We start from the raw sequence: 18,381 nt of genomic DNA on the forward strand, positions 1-18,381 counted from the left end.
CAAAATAACTAAGTCTCAGAACACAAATTTAACATTTTATATATAAGTATGTTCATTGCCAAGAAAGCTATCTAACAATCTAAGCAAGAATTGTCAAATTTATTACTGTACATTTGTATAATTGGCTTTCATATAGCCACTTAAGAAAAAAGACAGAATTTATATATACCTAAATATATCCTTTCATATATGAATTATATATTATGTCCATCCTTCCAGAAAATAGTCCCAAGATAATTTGTTAAATAAAAACAGCATACATACCCCCTCTGATTTTGTTTGTTTTTTAAAGAAAGGGACTTATTTGTACAGACCTAACATTTCTGCAAAGCTAAACAATTGCCAACACATCTGGAGTGAAAAATGTTATTACAAACACTGCTACTTTATTAGAAAGTTGTGAAAGCAGTTAAGCATTAAAAACATACACATTATTAATATATTTAACTACTTCTCTGTGTGAATTTTAGAATTAAAGTGTTGGTATACATGGTTAGTTTTACAGACTTAAAGAATCCTAACATATTAATATAAAGACAAGGAGAAGTCCGAATCAGGCATCAGCGGAATCCGCTAATTTTCTATTAAATGCTATTCACTGTGACAAAAACACAGTTTAGAATATCCAATGTCAGCTTTATATAAAGTCAACAGAACCCTCAAACCAGAATTCAAGTCTGGTAAGTGAAAGCAGAGCTGCTCTAGGGAGCTGGAGAGAGGCTCAGCGGTGAAGAGCACTGGCTGCTCTTCCAGAGGACCTGGTTCAATTCCCAGCACCCACATGGCAGCTCACAGCTGTCTGCATCTCCAGTTCCAGGGATCTGATACCCTCACACAGACACACATGCAGGGGAGACACCAATGCACATAAAATGAAAAGGAAGAAAAAAAGCCGAGCTGCTCTGAATACAGAGCAGAGGCCCCTTGGGCCCGCCATCCTAACAGCATTCTCAACCAAGGCAGCAGTGCACCATGCTTGAATCCGAGTCTGAATCACTTCTCCAGCATCAGATTTTTTTCAAAGAATTCATCTGTCTTCAACATGCAGACAACTGATTACCAGGCTGAAGAATATTTTTTCAAGCTTTGTTTTTCTTAGAACTTCATAGCAAGAGATTATGAGGGACCACTAATTTACAAATACCCCTTTCATGAAGTTATTTTCTAAGGACTGTTCGGAGAACCTAATCCCAGTCCATGGGGAGAGGAACCTGACCAGACACTGAGCTGTGGAAAGATCAAGACTACTTAGGTTAGCTGGATTGAACTATGAAAAGGATGGAGAAGAGTCAACACACTAAGTTCCTGCCATAACCTTGTTAGAAGAAGAAAAGATAACTATTTTATACTTGAGTTTAAAGTAGTAAAAGAAATGGAGACACACGCCTAGAGTTCTAAAAAGTGAGATTTGAGAGGTAATAAAATGGACATAGAACCCTAGAGGAAGAAGAATGATAAAGAAACATCAGCTCAGAAATCAAAGGAGAGCTACATGAGGAGAACTGATGATGCTCATTGTCAAATTCACAGGTTAAAATCTGAAAGAGAATGATGGCTGCACAGTCTTGGATGTAAAGAAGATTATACGCAAAGATAACAAAATTAGTAATATTAAATACGTAGTTCTCTAATTATAAGAGATTTGTAAAGACTACAAAAGGTAACTTTGACATCTGCCATAGGACATAGCACACTGGAACTTTGACACTAAACAGATTTTTATACTGTGTTCAAGGCCTAAGAGGAAGACAGTTTAAGAAGACTACATATTTAATAAAAATCGTATTATTTACAGTCATAAAAATAGTATCAACATATCTAGGTGGATCAAACTGCAGAGATTCGCATTCAGTAAGAATTTAGTACCAGCCAGGCAGTGGTGGCGCACACCTTTAATCCCAGCACTCAAGAGGCAGAGCCAGGCAGATCTCTGTGAGTTCCAGGCTAGCCTGGTCTACAGAGCGAGATCTAGGACAGGCACCAAAAACTACATGGAGAAACCCTGCCTTGAAAAAACAAAACAACAACAACAAAAAAGTAGTATCAATGATAATTTTACTACTGAAAACAAGAGAAAAAAAGCAGTAGTAACTTGAAGACGCTTTATGAAAAAAAAAAAGCTTTTTTGGTGGTGACACACAAAAACATTTTTACAAACTCCTAATGCTTTATGAGCTCCTATATGGAGCTATTTTACTAGTAGGTAAACTATAATTACATATAATAGTCATATTAGTTTGAGAACAGATGGATATAGTAACTTGCTAAGACAGCATGAAAAAGGAAATTCTAGCAGCAGGATTAGAGGAAGGACTGAAGATAAAAAGCACAGGGTTTTGAAGGAACTAAAAAGGCACATCAAAAAACTACCACACAGGTTGTGTATGTATGTGTGTGCATGTGTGCGTATGTTTGTGGGTGAACCTGCGTGTGAAGTCAGAGGACAACTTTTGGGAGTGGGTTCTCTCCATCCTGTGGGAACCAAGGACTGAACTTAGGTCATCTGCTTAGCAGCACTTTGCTGGCCATCTCACTGATCCAATTCTGTAGAAAGGGCAGACTCGGGGATTTCTGGATACAGGAGAAAGACCCTAGAGAACAGAAGCAAAGACAGTTTTCTCTACTCCATGCCACCTGACCAGGCTTGACCCACCATCAAGTATTGACTGTTTGTGGAGTGAGGAATCTAGCTAACTCTGGATCATTATCAGGAGATGTTTCCCACATAGGAGCTTATCCGAAGAGCTGGGATCAATGAGGACTCTCCCACTCTGTACTCAAGGATTAGAAAAGATCTAACCTGGACGATGAGTAAACCTTAGTGCAAGTAAGGCTGAGAAAATACTGGGAGCAAGTTAGCAAGCCCAGGCATCCAGAATTACCACCAAGGAAGCCAGCCAGGGAAGAAACTGCTGATTGAGCTGCCATTATGCTTCGCCCAGTTTTTGCTTTTAGAATTCCAGTTCATTATGGCTATTTCTCATGATTTGAACAGAAACCAGTAACTATAAACTTTTCAATATCCTACTTAAATGTTAGCAACTAACTAAAACACTCCTTGAATAATAGAAGGTCAAATATCAAGGTCCAAAGACGCTTCTAGTTCATCATTTGTTTTAGTACTCTGAACAGAGAAGTTGATGTACTAACAGAGACCAAAGGATTCCTATAGACAAGATTGATTCAAAGCAAGTGGTGGTGGTGGTGGAGCAGAGAAGATGGCTTGTGGTTAAGAGAATACACCATGTGGTTGGAGGGATGACTCAGTGGTTAAGAGGACTGCCTACTCTTCTAGAGGATCCAGGTTCAATTCCCAGCATCCACATGACAGGTCACAGCTGTCTGTAACTCCAGTTCCAGAGGATCTAACAGTTATAACTTCAAACAGACATACATGCAGGTCAAACACCAATGCACATAATAAAAACAAATCATTCATAAAAGAAAGAAAAAAGAGCATGTACCACTCCTGAAGAAGACCTTGTTCCTTCCCTAGCATCCATATGGGCCACTCACAACCATCTTGTGAATACAGCTCCAAAGAGATCTGGTCTCTCTGGCCTGCTCAAACGCACTCACCTGCACACCCCCCCAGACAGACATATGTACTCATAAGGTCATTTGATTGTATTCAGGACTTTGAAAAGAAAAAAAAAAAAAAAAAAAAAAAAAACAAGCAACAACAAAAACCAGTATTTCTCTCATAAAACAGTCCATGTCAACAGGAAGGAAAACAAATAGACAAATGGGTAACTTTTTGGCTGCTAAAAAGTAAACATTCTTTTTATTTTGATTTTTCCTTTCAAGATTTATTCTTATGTCTACTGGTGTTTTGCCTGCATGTATGTCTAGGTGAGGGCCCCATATCTCCTGGAACTGGAGTTGTGAGCTGCCATGTGGGTGCTGGGAATTGAACCCAGGTCCTCTAAAAGAGCAGCCAGTGTTCTTAACACCTAAGCCATGTATCTCCCCAGTCTCCAAAGTAAACATTCTTGAGAGCTGAATTATTCAACTACTCACAGCTCTTCAATAGTTCCTTCCCTTGCTGAACCAAATACAACTTTTTGGCAAGCTACTCTTAGTTTTCACTTTTCAGGACAAACGGCTTTTCACCAGATCAACTGCTCTTCCTCCCATAGTCATCCTTTCTAGTCCCAAAGCATTTTTCTAAACGATGCATGGAGTTTCTATTTCCACAAAGTGCAGATTCTCCACGTGTCAAACAGGAAGAGAACCAAATACAGATTACAAAAGGTACTCAGTCATGAATTCTAAGAAGAACAGAAACTGAAACCACAAGGAGCTACAGCACACCTATCAGGATGCTCAACAGAAACCACCAAGTGCTGACTGGGAAGACAGCAAGCAGTAAGCAAACCCTGAAGAACTTAGAGTGGAGTGAGCTCGTTAGAGAAGACAGTTGCTCCCACCAAGGCTGGCTGCTGAAATTCTACTTTTACACATTAAGCAGAAATGAAGGAGTATCTCAATCAGGACATGGACAGAGACAATGATCTTATCCACAATAGCCCCAAAGTAGAAGCTATCCTTTCATCAATGGACAAATGGAACCCTGATATAGTCAAGTGATGTGCATAAATCACCTCAAATTATATGTTACAATATGAATTTAGATGTAGAGTTAGAGCAGCAATCTAGTCTACAGACCTTCATTTATGGAGCCAGCACAGGAGAGGCTGAGGCAGGAGGGTCTCAAGTTCAAGGACAATTAGGAATACATACCAAAACTATCTAAACAAAGCCCAAACAAAGCCCCGGTGGCTCTAACTGGGCACGAGGGATAATTCTAAGGGGATAAATGGGGCTTAGAGGATGCTGACATTTTTCTCTTTGGCTGTGAGGCTAGCTGTCTGTTAACTCTGAGGGGTTCACACTGTGTTACCATTCAACAGACTAAGAGTGAGGCCTCATGCTAAGGTATATCAGTCATCTTTCCCATTCACTGCTAGTATTCCCTCCCCTTTCTAAAGCTAATCTCTACTCACTGACTCAGCTGGGTTTAACAAGCACAGCAAATTTCTTCCTATATATTCCAACTATGCTTTGTGCTTCCTACTACTAAGAAAACTAGGACCAATTAAAATTTGCTACATTACTGACAAAGAAAAAAAAGTGAGAAAAGTTCTTTATACCTATGTATACTTATGTAAACACGTCACCAAAACTGCTTACATATAAAGCATGGTCAAGTATGCTGTAATTCCAGACCTGGGAGGCTGAGGCAGGAGGGCTGCCTTGCTTGCCTCAAAATCAAAACAAAACAAGCCAAGAAATAAAGACAACAAAAACCAATCAACTAAAAACCTTCGCAATATTTCTGCATACAACATGTAACCAGAATCAGAAATACTTTAACATAATTGATGAACTTCCTCTAGAAATAAAGAGCCCAGATGTGCATTTCTCAACATTCATTAAACTACCTATTTACAGCAAAAATGGCTATTTACTCCAAGGCCACCGAAGAATATTCTGCAATCTGGCTAAAATCAAAGTAAAGGCCGCTTTCCTAGCCACTCACTGTACAGGTTGTCCATTAAGGTTCAGATGCAGATTTTTAGTTTTACAAATTCAAGACATTAGGCTTTTGATACCAGGTTTGTTATTTTCTAGATCCTTTCTAAGTACTAGGAACACAACAGTGAAACAACAGGAATTCCCAGTCTCACAAGCTTACATTCAATACCTTGACTATAACTACAAATTACATTCCGGAATCAGGCCTTCAATGAATAAGACATTTCTGTGTGTAGTACAGAAAGCAGCCAGCACACTCTAGTGAAAGACGAACCACATTCCTTTGATAGTATTAACCCAGGGTTGTAGGAGAAAAAAAAAAAAAGTACTCACTGTATAATTAGAATAACCTGATGGGTAAAATTCGGGGGCGTTCGCAGACAGCTTAGACATGAGCACAGGAGCCACAACCACCTGGGGCTTAGCCATTGCTGACTCTGCTGAGTTCTGCTGTGGGATTTTATCCTGTGAACTAGGTGGAGCTCTCTGGGGCCTCGTTTGTTCTGAGAAAGAAAAAAAAAAAAAGCAATGCTAGATGGATTCATTCCTTTGTATATAACAACTTACTACATACTGAGAAACCGTCTGAGAACTTCCGGATTTGAGGAGTTCACATACAAAATGTAAGATGGTTAAGAGTCGTACAAAGAGCTCGCAAAAATGGAACAATAGCCTTGCTTTGGCTCACCAGTGCACATACCTGCCTCCGAAACGAACGTTCCAGAGAGCTTTTCCCACCCTTGCCCTCTCTAAGGAGTTTGGTTTAAGAAGTGGATGCTCGCCTGGGGGCCCGGGTTCACCGGGGGGGGGGGGGGGGGGAGGAGAGGTAGGCGATTTTCGACTTCCTCCCCGGGGCGCCCGACCCCGCACCGGGGCCCCGGCCCCTCCCCCAGCCGGAGCGCACAAAGGATTCCAGCCACCACCTCCTTCCAAACCCAGTTCCTACCCCGTGCCGAGCGGGCCCCTCGGGGAAATGCTTTCGGGGAACCGGGGAGGAGGGGGGGGGGGAACGGACGGATTCGGCGCGCCGGGATTCGGCGTGCGCGAAGGGCCGCGGGATGGGGGGGAAAGGCTGGCCCAGGAGCACCGGGGGCCCCTCGAGCTGCTCCGTACCTGGGAGCGCCCCAGGTCGGGGAGGCCGCGCGGAGCCGGCGGGGGCCTCGCTCTGGGCCCCTGGCGGCGGGGCGGTCCTGGGCTGGCGCAGCGGCGGCGGCGGCTGCTGCTGCTGCTGCTGCTGCGGCAGGAAACCCGGGGCTTTGGGCTGCAGCGGCGGCGGCGGCGGCTGCTGCTGCCGCGACCGCTCCGCAGGCCCCGCTCCGTTCGGGAACCCGCCGCCCTCAGGCCCGCCCCCTCCGCGGCCCAGGCCCCGGCTCCGGTCCCGACCAGCACCTGGAGCCCGATCGAAACTGTCCGACATGCTCCTGCCTCTCCCAACCGGGGGCCGCCGCCGCCGCCGCCGCTGCTCCCGAAGATCGGACGCGCGGGAGGCGCCGCGGGCCGCCTGTCACCGCTGCGCCTCACTCAGGGCCTCATGGAGGAGGAGGAGGAGGAGGCCGGCGGGCCCTGCTCGGTCCTCCGCGTTCCGGGGACGGGGACGGGGACGGGGGCGCCCAGCCGACGCGCCGCAGCACAGCGCCCGCCTCCCCGGCTCCCTCCGGCTGGCCGACGCTCTCCGCTTAAGCCCCCGCTTCCCCCCCCCACCCCGCCCCGCCCGCCCGTCCGGCCCGCGACGCGGTGGGGCCGAGGCGGGTCACAGCGGCCCCCCGCGGCCCGGAGGCCCCGGGCGCGGCTGCCCTCCCGCCGGCTGGCGACGGCTGCTCGCGTTCGCCGATGGCGGGCGGGCGGGCGAGCGGGGCGGGCGGCCGAGGTTCCCCACCCCCGCCGCTTGGACGAGCCCGGGAGGGAGGGAGGGGGGGGGAGTCCGTCCGCCGCCAGCCGCGTTCCGCGTCTCCCCTCTCCGGGGGGTCGGGCCGAGGGGAAAGTGGAGGTGGGGGGACGCTTACCGGGCGACGCTTACCGACCTCCTCGGCTAGTTCTCCGGAGAAAAAGTGCGAGACCGACGGTTGGTGCCAGAGAAAAAATAATCCGGGGGGAGGGGGGGGGGGTGTGGGCGCCGCGCCAGGGTTCGCCGCCGCGCAACCGAGGTGGGCGCGCAGGTGTGTTCAGAGATAGCGCTCCGGCCGAACCCCGAGGCCCGGCGGCGAAGGGGGCCCGGGCCGCAGCCCGGCCCGTCTGCTCCGTTAGCGGCCTGCCGGGGAGGGGCGTGCAAACCAGAATCCAAAACACGGCCCGCCTTCCAGTTCCCACCGAGGGGCAGCACCGCACTCGGTCACGTCTGTCTGCTCCCGAGCTGCCGCTGCCGCCTCCGCTGCCGCCGCCTCCGCCTCCCTTGTCTGTTCTTCCCCTCCGGAAACTTTAGAAAATGCCCTACCTTTCGATGCACCTCTCCTGAGTGCCTCTTGTATCTCCTGCCAGCGCCCGTCCAGTTTAAAAAAAAACAAAAAAACGCGAGCAACCATTGCAAGCCATTTAAGTGATTTGTAAATGTGATAGAAGCCGTCTTAAATGAAAGACAGGTGAAATTAATTTTAATATACTTACTCCTGTATACTCAGATGGCATCATTACAACATGTGATTAATGTTAAATGTGAATGGCATTCTCTCTCTCTCTCTCTCTCTCTCTCTCTCAAAATTAGTTGAAGTCTAATGTGTATTTTACCCTTAAGGCACGCCCCATTTGGGACCAGGCACATTTAGAGTGCTCAAGAGCTACATGTAGTTTGTTACTGGCTGCTGCATTGCACAGCTCACTTCTAGTCATTATGTGTGAATTGTTGTTTTTGTCAGGGCTGAGGGTGCTAATGCCAAGTGAAAGGTAAAGGTAAGTAATGAAAAAGAGGGAGAAATAGATGCCCTTACTATTGGATTGAACCATCTTCAGAATTCTGAGATTAGCCCTGTGATTTAAGGAAGGCTTAATGTTTTCTCAGTTTTCATCTACAGGATCGTTTCAAGTAGGGCCCAAACTTCCTTGTTAACCTTTTTTAATTAACCACGAGAATATGCCTTCACATAACTCAACAAGACAGTACAGTCTTCTTGAGAGCAACCATGAATAAATGATTTGTGCTCTTGCATAATGTCACACAAGATTTCAGTTTAAAAATTGGGTGGAGATGATGCTCCTTGGCATTTTAAAATGTGTGTGGCTATGGGAAGTGATCACTTCTCAATCTCTTATTTTTGTTTCTTTGGTACTTTTTGAGACTAAAGTCTCCTGCAGTTCAGGCTGACTTCAGTGTAGCTGAGGCCGACTTGGAACACTGGATCCACCTGCCTCCTCCCAAGGGCTGTGATTACAAGCATGTGCACCATGACTGGCTCACAAGTTACTTCTTGCTTGGCCTTCTTTAGTATGTAGAGAAGACCCTAAACTGGTCAAAATCTGAAATGAGATGTTCCTCCTGAAGCAGTTGTCCCAGATCTGTGCCAGGCTTTTGATTGCTGCCCCTCGGTTTCCCTTGAACAATTTTTTTGGGGGGTGGGTACTAAAATTGAACACAGGGCCTGTGGCTGCTAAGCTTGTCCTCACTACTGAGCTACACTGCCAGCTCCTCGTGTTAAAGCTTCCATGGTGGATAATCACCTTTTCTATCACAGACTTTACTAGGTGAGAATACAGTCAGTCTGCATCCATGCTGACATTGGGGAATATTTATAAGCTCTTGGTACCAGGGAAGATAACTCAGAGACATCCATGGCCACCTCCCTACTGGTTGTTGTGTAATTTTAGCCCTGTGCTTAGGAAATATTAGAGATGGACTTGGGGTAACATGAATGAATTTAATTTGTAATGTGCAACCAGCACTTATTGATTTTTAATGGCGTGTCTGCTACTGTTTTAAGAGTCTCACCTTTATCATTTTATGTAATCCTCATATCCTGTGGGGTAGACATTATAATATGCTCATTTTACAGAAAATATGCCAGGATATTACTGAGGCTCAGCTCCATCTGGGGACTGTAGTAATGCTAACTTCCAGGTACTGGATACTGCACAACAGTTAGAGGCCCCTCAAAAAAATAAGTCTCATGTGGGGCTCACTGAAGATCGCTAGAAAAGCCCCTCCTCTTTATTTATACACTGTTTATTGATTTGTGGCAAAAAAAAAAGAAATATGGAAATTCATATTCAGAGAGTGTGGGAGCCCACAGAGGCTTCCTAGTGCGATCTGAGCTTGCTTTACCAGCAGGGCTGCATAAGAGGATGATTGGACCACGGGCCTGGGTACCAGGTGTTTGGAGGGGTCTGCACTTGGCTGTATCAGTCCCCCTTGGCATTGTGATAAAAAGCCCTTTGGAATAAAGTTCTGGGCTGGTGGGTTTGGACCCAGGCCCTCCCGAGGCTATCCTGTGTTTCTGTCTTTCCTCTCATTGTCTAGATTGCCCTTTCTATCTAAACATTTCTCACCTCTCCCTGCTCAAGAGTACCCTGGTCATAAAAGTGGGGGCTGGTCCCCCACAAAGGAGGATGGAAAGTGTGGTGTACACTATCAGAAGAGGACCTGCCACAAACTAGGGCAAAGGTACCTTCCCTTTTCCTGTGCTTAGATGGTGTTCTCCAGGAAGACTTCCTGAAGCTGCTAGACTCTCCCCCGCGATGGCTGTGCTCTGAGAGGATGTTCTCGTGGAGCCTTGAATGTCAGATTGCTAGAATTTTTATTTAAAAAAAAAAAAAAGCCACAATTTCTTTCCTGAACTATCCCTTTGAAGGCAGGTGGTGCTTTATTGTACTTCTCGGTGTTTCTCAATCTGTGGGTCACAACCCCCAGGTTCATATGGCCCTTTCACGGGGCTCGCATATCAGATATTTACATTACGATTCATAACAGTAGCAAAATGACAGTTATGAAGTAGCAAGGAAATAATTTTATGGTTGGGGCTCCCCACAACATAAGGAACTGTATTTTTGTTGTTGGTGGTTTTTTGAGACAGGGTTTCTCTGTGTAGCTGTGGCTGTCCTGGAACTCACTCTATGGACCAGGCTGGCCTTGCACTCAAGAGATTTTTCTTGAGTGCTAGGATTAAAGGCATATGCTACCATCTCCCAGCATGAGGAACTGCATTAAAGGGTTGAAGCATTAGTAAGGTTGAGAACCACTGTTCTAGGTTCTAGCCCAGGACTTGGTCCATATAATCTTCAAGCAGTAATGGCATTAATTACAATAAACTTGCCTTTCCTTGAGTCACCATTATAGTGACAATAATGAAGACTGGTTTTCAAAACTGACTTCAGGTTCATCAGCGGACTTCATGGGAATAGAGAGAGCACCTTTCGGGTCCAGCTAATGAGAAACATTTCATAAATATGAAGGAGGAGATATTTGCAAGGCACATATCCAACAAAATACATGTATCTAGAAAAATATAAGCCAGGCGGTGGTGGCGCATGCCTTTAATCCCAGCACTTGGGAGGTAGAGCCCAGTGGATCTTTGTGAGCTCGAGGCCAGCCTGGTCTACAGAGTGAGATCCAGGAAAGGCGCAAAGCTACACAGAGAAACCCTGTCTCGAAACACCAATTAATAAATTAATAAATAAATAAATAAATAGAAAAATATAAAGACTCATCAAAACCCAATTATAAAACAAAACAAAATAATCCAGGTAGAAAATGGACATATCACATTTATAGAACAAGCAAAAGAGTGGGTAATGAAATGCCATTAGTTTTAATTTTCAGTAACTAGTGGCTAATTATGTTGAACATTTTTCATGAACTTAAATGCTCTCTGTATGTTCTCATCACTGAACTATCCATTCATGTAGGTTTTTTTTTTTTTTTTTCTTAGCCCATGGAGACTCTTCCCTGATCCAGAAGTCTCTGGTGCTAACTGGCTGAAGTTACATTTCACAGAGGGCCCCAGAGACCCAGAGAGAAAGATAATTTACACAGATGAGACCCATGGGAACAGACACATCAGCTAATTCTTCTTCTCTTCCTTAATGATGCCGCCATTCATTGAAAAGGCATTTAAGTCACTGTGGTGGGTTTGAGTAAAGAGTGAACTGAGTTAGCTAGGAACGATGGCCCCTAGCATCCTCCTCTCCTTGCTCTCTCCCACTTTCTTCCGAGTTAGCTAGGAACGATGGCCCCTAGCTTCTTCCTCTCCTTGCTCTCTCCCACTTTCTTCTTCCTCTCCCATATTTCTCCTGTTTATTCTCTCTGCCTACCAACCCCGCCTATCCTTTCTCCTGCCTCGATACTGGCCCGTTCAGCTCTTTATTAGACCATTAGGTATTTTAGGCAGGCAAAGTAACACAGCTTCACAGAAACAAAAGAATGCACCACATCTTTGCATCATTAAAAAAAAATGAGAGAAGCTAGCATAAATCAGAAGGTTAAAAAAGAACTCCCAGAGTGTCAGTTGTTGCAGAGATGTCAAATAATAGGATGGAAGAGCCCATGAATGTGCCCCGTGCCTGTGATTAAGCACTTCGGTGCCCGTATTGGAGGTCTCTTACCTGAAGTCATTAAGCAATGGAATAAGCAACTACCCTTGAGAATCTGATGCACCTGAAATTTTACTATGTGTAAATTTGCATATTGAGAGAACCTAACGGCAATAATTATGGCTAATATTTATATGCGTACAGAGTGCTTATGTTTCAAGTAAATACTTTGTATTATATCTCACTTAGTCTTCCAAACAACCCTATAAAGTAGGTACTGTATTCCACATATATATGGAATATGGTGATTTGAGTGTGAAGTGTCCCCCCATCGGCCTGTGTGTTTGGATTTTTGGTCCTCAGCTGGTGCCTAGTGGTGGACATTGGTGACTAGGGACAGACCTTGAGGGTTATATCCAGCCCTACTTCCAGCTCAGGTGCTCTTACTGAGCTATGTGGCTCCCCTGTTGCATGTTCTCACTGCCCTGAAAATTGCTCTCCTTCCCCTGCCATGGTGGGTTGTGCTTTCTCCAACCAGGGAGCTATTCATATACTAGCTACATTCAAGATGCAAATTCTTCCTCCTCTAAATTGCTTTTGCCAGGGGTTTTGTTCCAGTGATGACAACATTGAATAAATATCGCTCAAGATCCGTACTTAGTGATCGTTCCTGTTCTAGGTAGAATCTACAAGCTTAAACGCTACCCAGGATCTCCAGAATAAATGGACCACAGTGACACAAACATCTTAGAATCGTTCAGGTCTGTGTCTTACTATTAATCAGCAAGAAGGCAATTCAATGATATTTTAATACCAGTCAGAATACTACAGATTTGTGAGTAATTGGGTTGCAAATAATTTTTAGTATTAGGAAATATAGAGAATGTAGACAGGTTTATTTAATCTTGATTAAATCAGAGGAAGGATAGAATTAAAAAAAAAAAACAGACATGAGAATGTCAACTAAAGACAGCTGAAGCAAAGGAATCCACCAGGGAAAAGGGTCAACATCGAAGGAGTAAAAGACTAGAAGAAGGTGACATCCTAGATTCAAAGACCAGGCAGGGAGCATAATCAGAAGGGATGAGAAGTGGACACTAAGAAATAGAAACAGATGTGAGTAGTGCAGGAATGGTCTCCGTACCCTCACTAAGAAAGGAAGAAATGTCTGCTAAGAATGAGCATGGTAGACTTGCCAGTCACGGAGCTGGAGGAAGGTGGCAATGGCTTTAATAGCTGCTCTGGGAGAGGAGGCTGCTTGGGAAGCGGAGGGCCCATAGGAGACCTGCTGGCTGCTGCTGCTGCTGCCACCAAGCTGAGAGATTTAAAGAGAGAGCTCTCCAAGTCATCCCCTGATCACCTGACTGGAACTGAAAAGCCTGTCAGTGGGAACACAGCAGCATTATGCAGCTGAGGTAGAAGGGGCTGCAAACTGTTCACAGTTGAGGCCAGGCTGAGAAGGGTTGAGGAAGAAAGGCAGGCGATAGAACGAAAAATGGGTATCGAAAGTCAGAAATAAGGAGCCTGGAGATAAGGGGGTAGCCAGAGCCTGAGCTATAAGAGTAGAAAAATTTAGAGACATTTTGAATGAACAATTACAAGATCCAATATTCTAATTACACAGGTCAACTAATTGAACTGAGTGCTTGCTGGCCAGCAGGAGGCAATGTAGTAGCTGGAACTACTCATCAATTAGATGATGAACAGAGTCCAAGTTTTGTATCAAAGGAAGTGGAGTATTAATGTTTAATACGTAAATATCAACCATGAGGTCTTTTGCTCCTGGCGTATTCTGTTTCCATATCTCTCTAGCTTAGACTACTCACCTATCTTTTTATTGACATGTGGTCAAAATCAGTGTATTCTATTTAAAAAAATTTTTAAAATGTGTATGGGTATTTTGCTTGCATTGATGTCTGTGTACCACTTGCATCCCATTGCTGACAGAGGCCCTAAGCAAGATTGGGATCCCCAGGAACTGGAGTTACAGACTGTGAGCCACCATGTGGTTCTCTGAAAGAGCAGCCGGTTCTCAACTGCTGAGACATAAACCTAGCCCCTCTTCCTTCTATCTTAACTAATATGACATGCTCACATGTGTTCTTAGTTTTAAGAAGTATTTACTGACTGCATAATGAAGCCAGACATTCTTTTAGGTGTGGATAGCCGGTCAATGAATAAGACAAAATGCAAGGAACTTATGTGTAAATGCAGAAATCAGACAGATGAGTGATAATGATGCAGGATAGACTGAATGTTTATGCCCCTCCTGCGCTATGTCAGAAACAAAAAGACATATTTATATCTTTCCACAATAACAGAATTTATTAAATAACAGCAAATCTGCACCCTGCATTGCTTTGGTTGACTGCAATTTACAAAGCATTCCTGATTGCCCTCAACAGCTGGCCATCGGCCTTGGCATTGTTGGAGGAGTCCAGTGGCCTTACTGGAGGAGGCAGAGAGCTGATAGGGATGCAGAGAGTCCCTGCAGGGCTTAGATGTTATCTGAACCCAGTTAGAGGAGAGCTGCTGGAGGGACCCAGCAGCAGAGTCTGCAGGGTCGCAGGGTTGAGGTTAGCTGCAGAGTTAAAGGAGCTACAGAGGCAAGGTGGAAGCTGTAGAGGCCAGGTACAAAGGGATGGAAGGATGACCGTAAAGGGAAGGATGATGAATGAAGCCGGTGATGTCAGCAGTGGGGACCAGGGCCGGAAAAACTGCCCTGAGAAAGGAAGCTGATTAGAAAAGGAAGCACTTACAAGAGACCTGCTGGCTGCTGCTGAGGCCAAGCTGAGATTAGGTGCTAGAGATCGACACAGACAATACCTACATATATTGAAATTTTTTTTTAATATTTATTTATTTATGTATACAGTGTTCTGTCTGCATGTGTCCCTGCAGGCCAGAAGAGGGCACCAGATCTCATTACAGATGGTTGTGAGCCACCATGTGGTTGCTGGGAATTGAACTCAGGACCTTAGGAAGAACAGTCAGTGCTCTTAACCACTAAGCCATCTCTCCAGCCCCATATATTGAAATTTTAACCCTCAGGGTGATAGTGTTAAGGAATGGTGCTTAGGGGACATGATTTAAGTCAGAAGGGCTCATGAATGGGATTAATGCCCTTATAAAAGAGACAAAAAGAGACCTCTGCTCCTTCTGCCATGTGAGATTACAGCTCTCTATGAGGTAACACACAACTCTTATCAGGCACCAAACAAATCTACCTGTGCCTTGACCTTGGACCTCTCAGTCTGCACAATGGTGAGACATTAATTTCTGTTGCTTATAAACCGCCCAGCTGATGTTTTGCTTCAGCAGTCTGATTAAAGTAAGATACAGAGTTATAAACATTAAAATAATAGCAAAGTTTGGATTTCAAAAGGAAGACATCCACTTGAACCTTGAGTGGCCTATAAAGTCTCCTGTGAGAAGGTCTTATTTCATATAAAATGTTGGGTTAATACTTACAATCCAGGCAAGTGAATGGGAAAGAGAACACGAGAGCATCTTTTCATGTTTACTGGGGCCATGCTGTGGAATGGTCTTTCTCTATGCTGTGAATATGTCTTCTTATGATTGGTTAATAAAGAAGCTGCTCAGGCCTATGGCCAGTCAGGTTATAGCCAGGCAGGAAATCCAAGCAGAGAGACAGGAAGAAGAAAGGCAGAGATGGAAGAGACACTAGCCTGCCACCCAAGGAGCAACATGCCAGCAGACTGGTAATGCCACAGCCATGTGGCAATACATAGATTAATAGAAATGGGTTAATTTAAGATGAAAGAGCTAGCTAGCAAGAATTCTTAGCCATAGGCCATACAGTTTGTAATTAATATAAGCCTCTGAGTGGTTATTTTATAAGCAACTGTGAGACCGCAGGGCTGGGCGGGACTGGAGAAACTTCTGGCTACAGGGCCATATCTACTTCTCTTTCTCTGAAGGTACTTCTGTTCTCCACGTGTCTCTTAGCACCGTCATTCACACAGGGCAGTCATCTTGGCACCACCCCCTCTATATTAGTTATTTTTGTGTTACTGTAATAACATACCATGACTGAAGTAACATAGAAGAGTTTATTTTGGCTTCCAGTTTGGAGTCCACAATAGTGGGATGGCAAGGCAGAAGAAGCTGGAAGCCAGCTGATCACATTTTGTTTGCATACAGAGAACAGGAAGAGCGGGAAGTGGGGGTGAGAGGTACCCTCCTTCAGTGTAGTATCACTTCCAGCAAGCCTGCATCTCCTAAAGGTCCTATAATCTCCCCAAACAGCCCCACCATCTGGGAATCAAAGTGCTCAAATACATGGCCTTATGAGGAACATTTCTCATTTGAACCTCAACACCCTTCTGGAGATAGACTTGCCCACCAGAAATCATCAAACCTGGAACTAAAGACCTACATTCATGTCACGTCTAGTTATAGATGCATCAGACCAAAATTTCTTCATCTTAAAATAGCAATAGCAGTACCCATTTTATAGTCACTGAAATAATAAAATGAGGTAATTGTGGTGGGTACAATGAGAATGGCTTCTAGGCTCATATATTTGAGCTCCCTAGTTGGTGGGACTGTTGGGAAGGATTAGGAGGTGTGGTCTTGTTGGAGGAGGTGTGTCACTCACCGGGAGTGGGCTTTGAGGTTTCAAAGGCCCAGCCATTCCCAGTGAGCTCTCTCTGCTTCTTTTTTTTTTTTTTTTTTTTTTTTTTTTTTTTTTTTTTTAAAGATTTTATTTATTTATTGTATATACAGCATGTATGACTGCAGGCCAGAAGAGGGCACCAGATCTCATTACAGATGGTTGTGAGACACTATGTGGGTGCTGGGAATTGAACTCAGGACCTCTGGAAGAGCAGTCAGTGCTCTTAACCTCCGAGCCATCTCTCCAGCCCCTCTCTCTGCTTCTTACTTGAGGATATGGATATAAGTTCTCAGTTACTGCTCTGAAACCATGCCTTCCTGTCTGCCTGCTGCCATGCTCCCAGCCATGATGGTCATGGACTTACCCTCTAAAACTGTAAGCCACAATAAACTTTTCTATGAGTTGCCTTGGTCATGGTGTTTCTTCCTAGCAATAGAAAAGTAAGAGAGTAATACACGTCACACTGTTTTGTAAACCTTTAAACATCATACAGTTATTTTTTTCTGTCCTGTGGGATGCTTATGCTGACCAGATTTTCATTACTGTCAAAGATACATGAATAATTGTAGGCAGAAGTTTCTCTTCTGCCAACAACTCCCAAATTCTCAGCAGCCACTTCCAAAATTACCACACAGAAGTTTATAGTAATTATAACTGCTTGACTATTAGCTCAGGCTTATTACTAACTAGCTTTTACACTTGGCTTGGTACCTTTTCTCAGTTCTGCATTCTCATCTTGCTTCATCTGCATCTGGCTGGTGACTTCTGACTCAGCCCTTTCTCTTCCCAGAATTCTCTTAGTCTGCTCGCCCCGCCTATACTTCCTGACTGGCTACTGGCCAATCAGTGTTTCATTAAACCAGTTCAAGTGACAAATCTTTACAGTATACAAGAGCATTACTCCACAGCATTTTCCCTTTTTTGTTTAATTAAAACAACTTGTTTGAAATGTTTTACATTGCTATGGATTTTAGTTTATTGATACAAATTTAAAGTTAATTTTGTTATACTGTATATATATTTCTACTCTTATTTAAGGTATTATGTTTATGCAACTCATTTAAAATTATAATGTATAATTAAATACAAATTAATAATCATCTATGGTAATCAAACTTATAGTCATGTTTGTTAAGTTTTGTAGTTATACATAGATATACTTCAATTAGGAAGGTAATCTTCAAACACTTCAAAGACCTACAGAACATGGCACTTAAAATGTCTTAAGAACTTTGACTTTTCTGGGCATTGAGACATGTCTGCTCCTGGCAGCACCAATCTACTTCAGAGAAGATGGTGGCCATCAAAGAAACTCTATATGGAGTTTGCTTTCTTTATGGCAAAAGTTAGCCATTTGAGTAAGAAACTGCTCTTGTCTGGACTGTTTGACAGTATGTTGTATAAATTGGACATGCAGGACCCACAGGAAAGTGACTGCTGAACTTTGCCAAAACAGGGCAAGATTGTCCTTAAGGTTCCTGCTTCACAGAGGAGACTGCCAGACATTCTGCAGGACACAGGGAGAAGTGACTGATGAACTTTGCCAATAGGCGAGACAATCCTTCAAATTTCCTGCCTCACAAAAAAGTCTGCCAGAGACCCCAGGCCTGTAGGCTGAAAATGGATACCCCGATGTTGCAGAGGAACTTTTGGTGACTGTCTAGGCAGCCAGATGTCTCTGTCATTTCTAGAATTCTGGAAGTTGCTTACAATTCACTTCCTGTTTACTTAGGTAATATTATATCCTTCTG

The 18,381-nt window shown here is 44.2% G+C and overlaps 1 protein-coding gene across 5 annotated transcripts in view; it reads right to left on the reverse strand.

The window, feature by feature from the left end:
* Paip1 (poly(A) binding protein interacting protein 1) overlaps nt 1–8,005 on the reverse strand; it is a 28,684-nt gene extending 20,679 nt beyond the window's left edge. The window contains exons 1-2 of one of the 5 annotated variants that reach the window (XM_042261523.2): nt 7,542–8,005; nt 5,872–6,041 (exon numbers count right to left, since the gene is read on the reverse strand). In XM_042261523.2, the coding sequence (XP_042117457.1) occupies nt 5,872–5,967 (96 nt within the window). In that variant the 5' untranslated portion in view covers nt 5,968–6,041; nt 7,542–8,005. Of the gene's footprint in view, nt 1–5,871; nt 6,042–6,651; nt 7,190–7,541 lie in introns of those variants that run through there. The other 4 variants (XM_076551864.1, XM_042261524.2, XM_042261522.2 and 1 more) reach the window with 4 other exon arrangements.
* Nucleotides 8,006–18,381: the final 10,376 nt, after the last annotated feature.

Source organism: Peromyscus maniculatus, chromosome 15 (assembly GCF_049852395.1).
Source record: "Peromyscus maniculatus bairdii isolate BWxNUB_F1_BW_parent chromosome 15, HU_Pman_BW_mat_3.1, whole genome shotgun sequence".
Taxonomy (NCBI): Eukaryota; Metazoa; Chordata; class Mammalia; order Rodentia; family Cricetidae; genus Peromyscus; species Peromyscus maniculatus.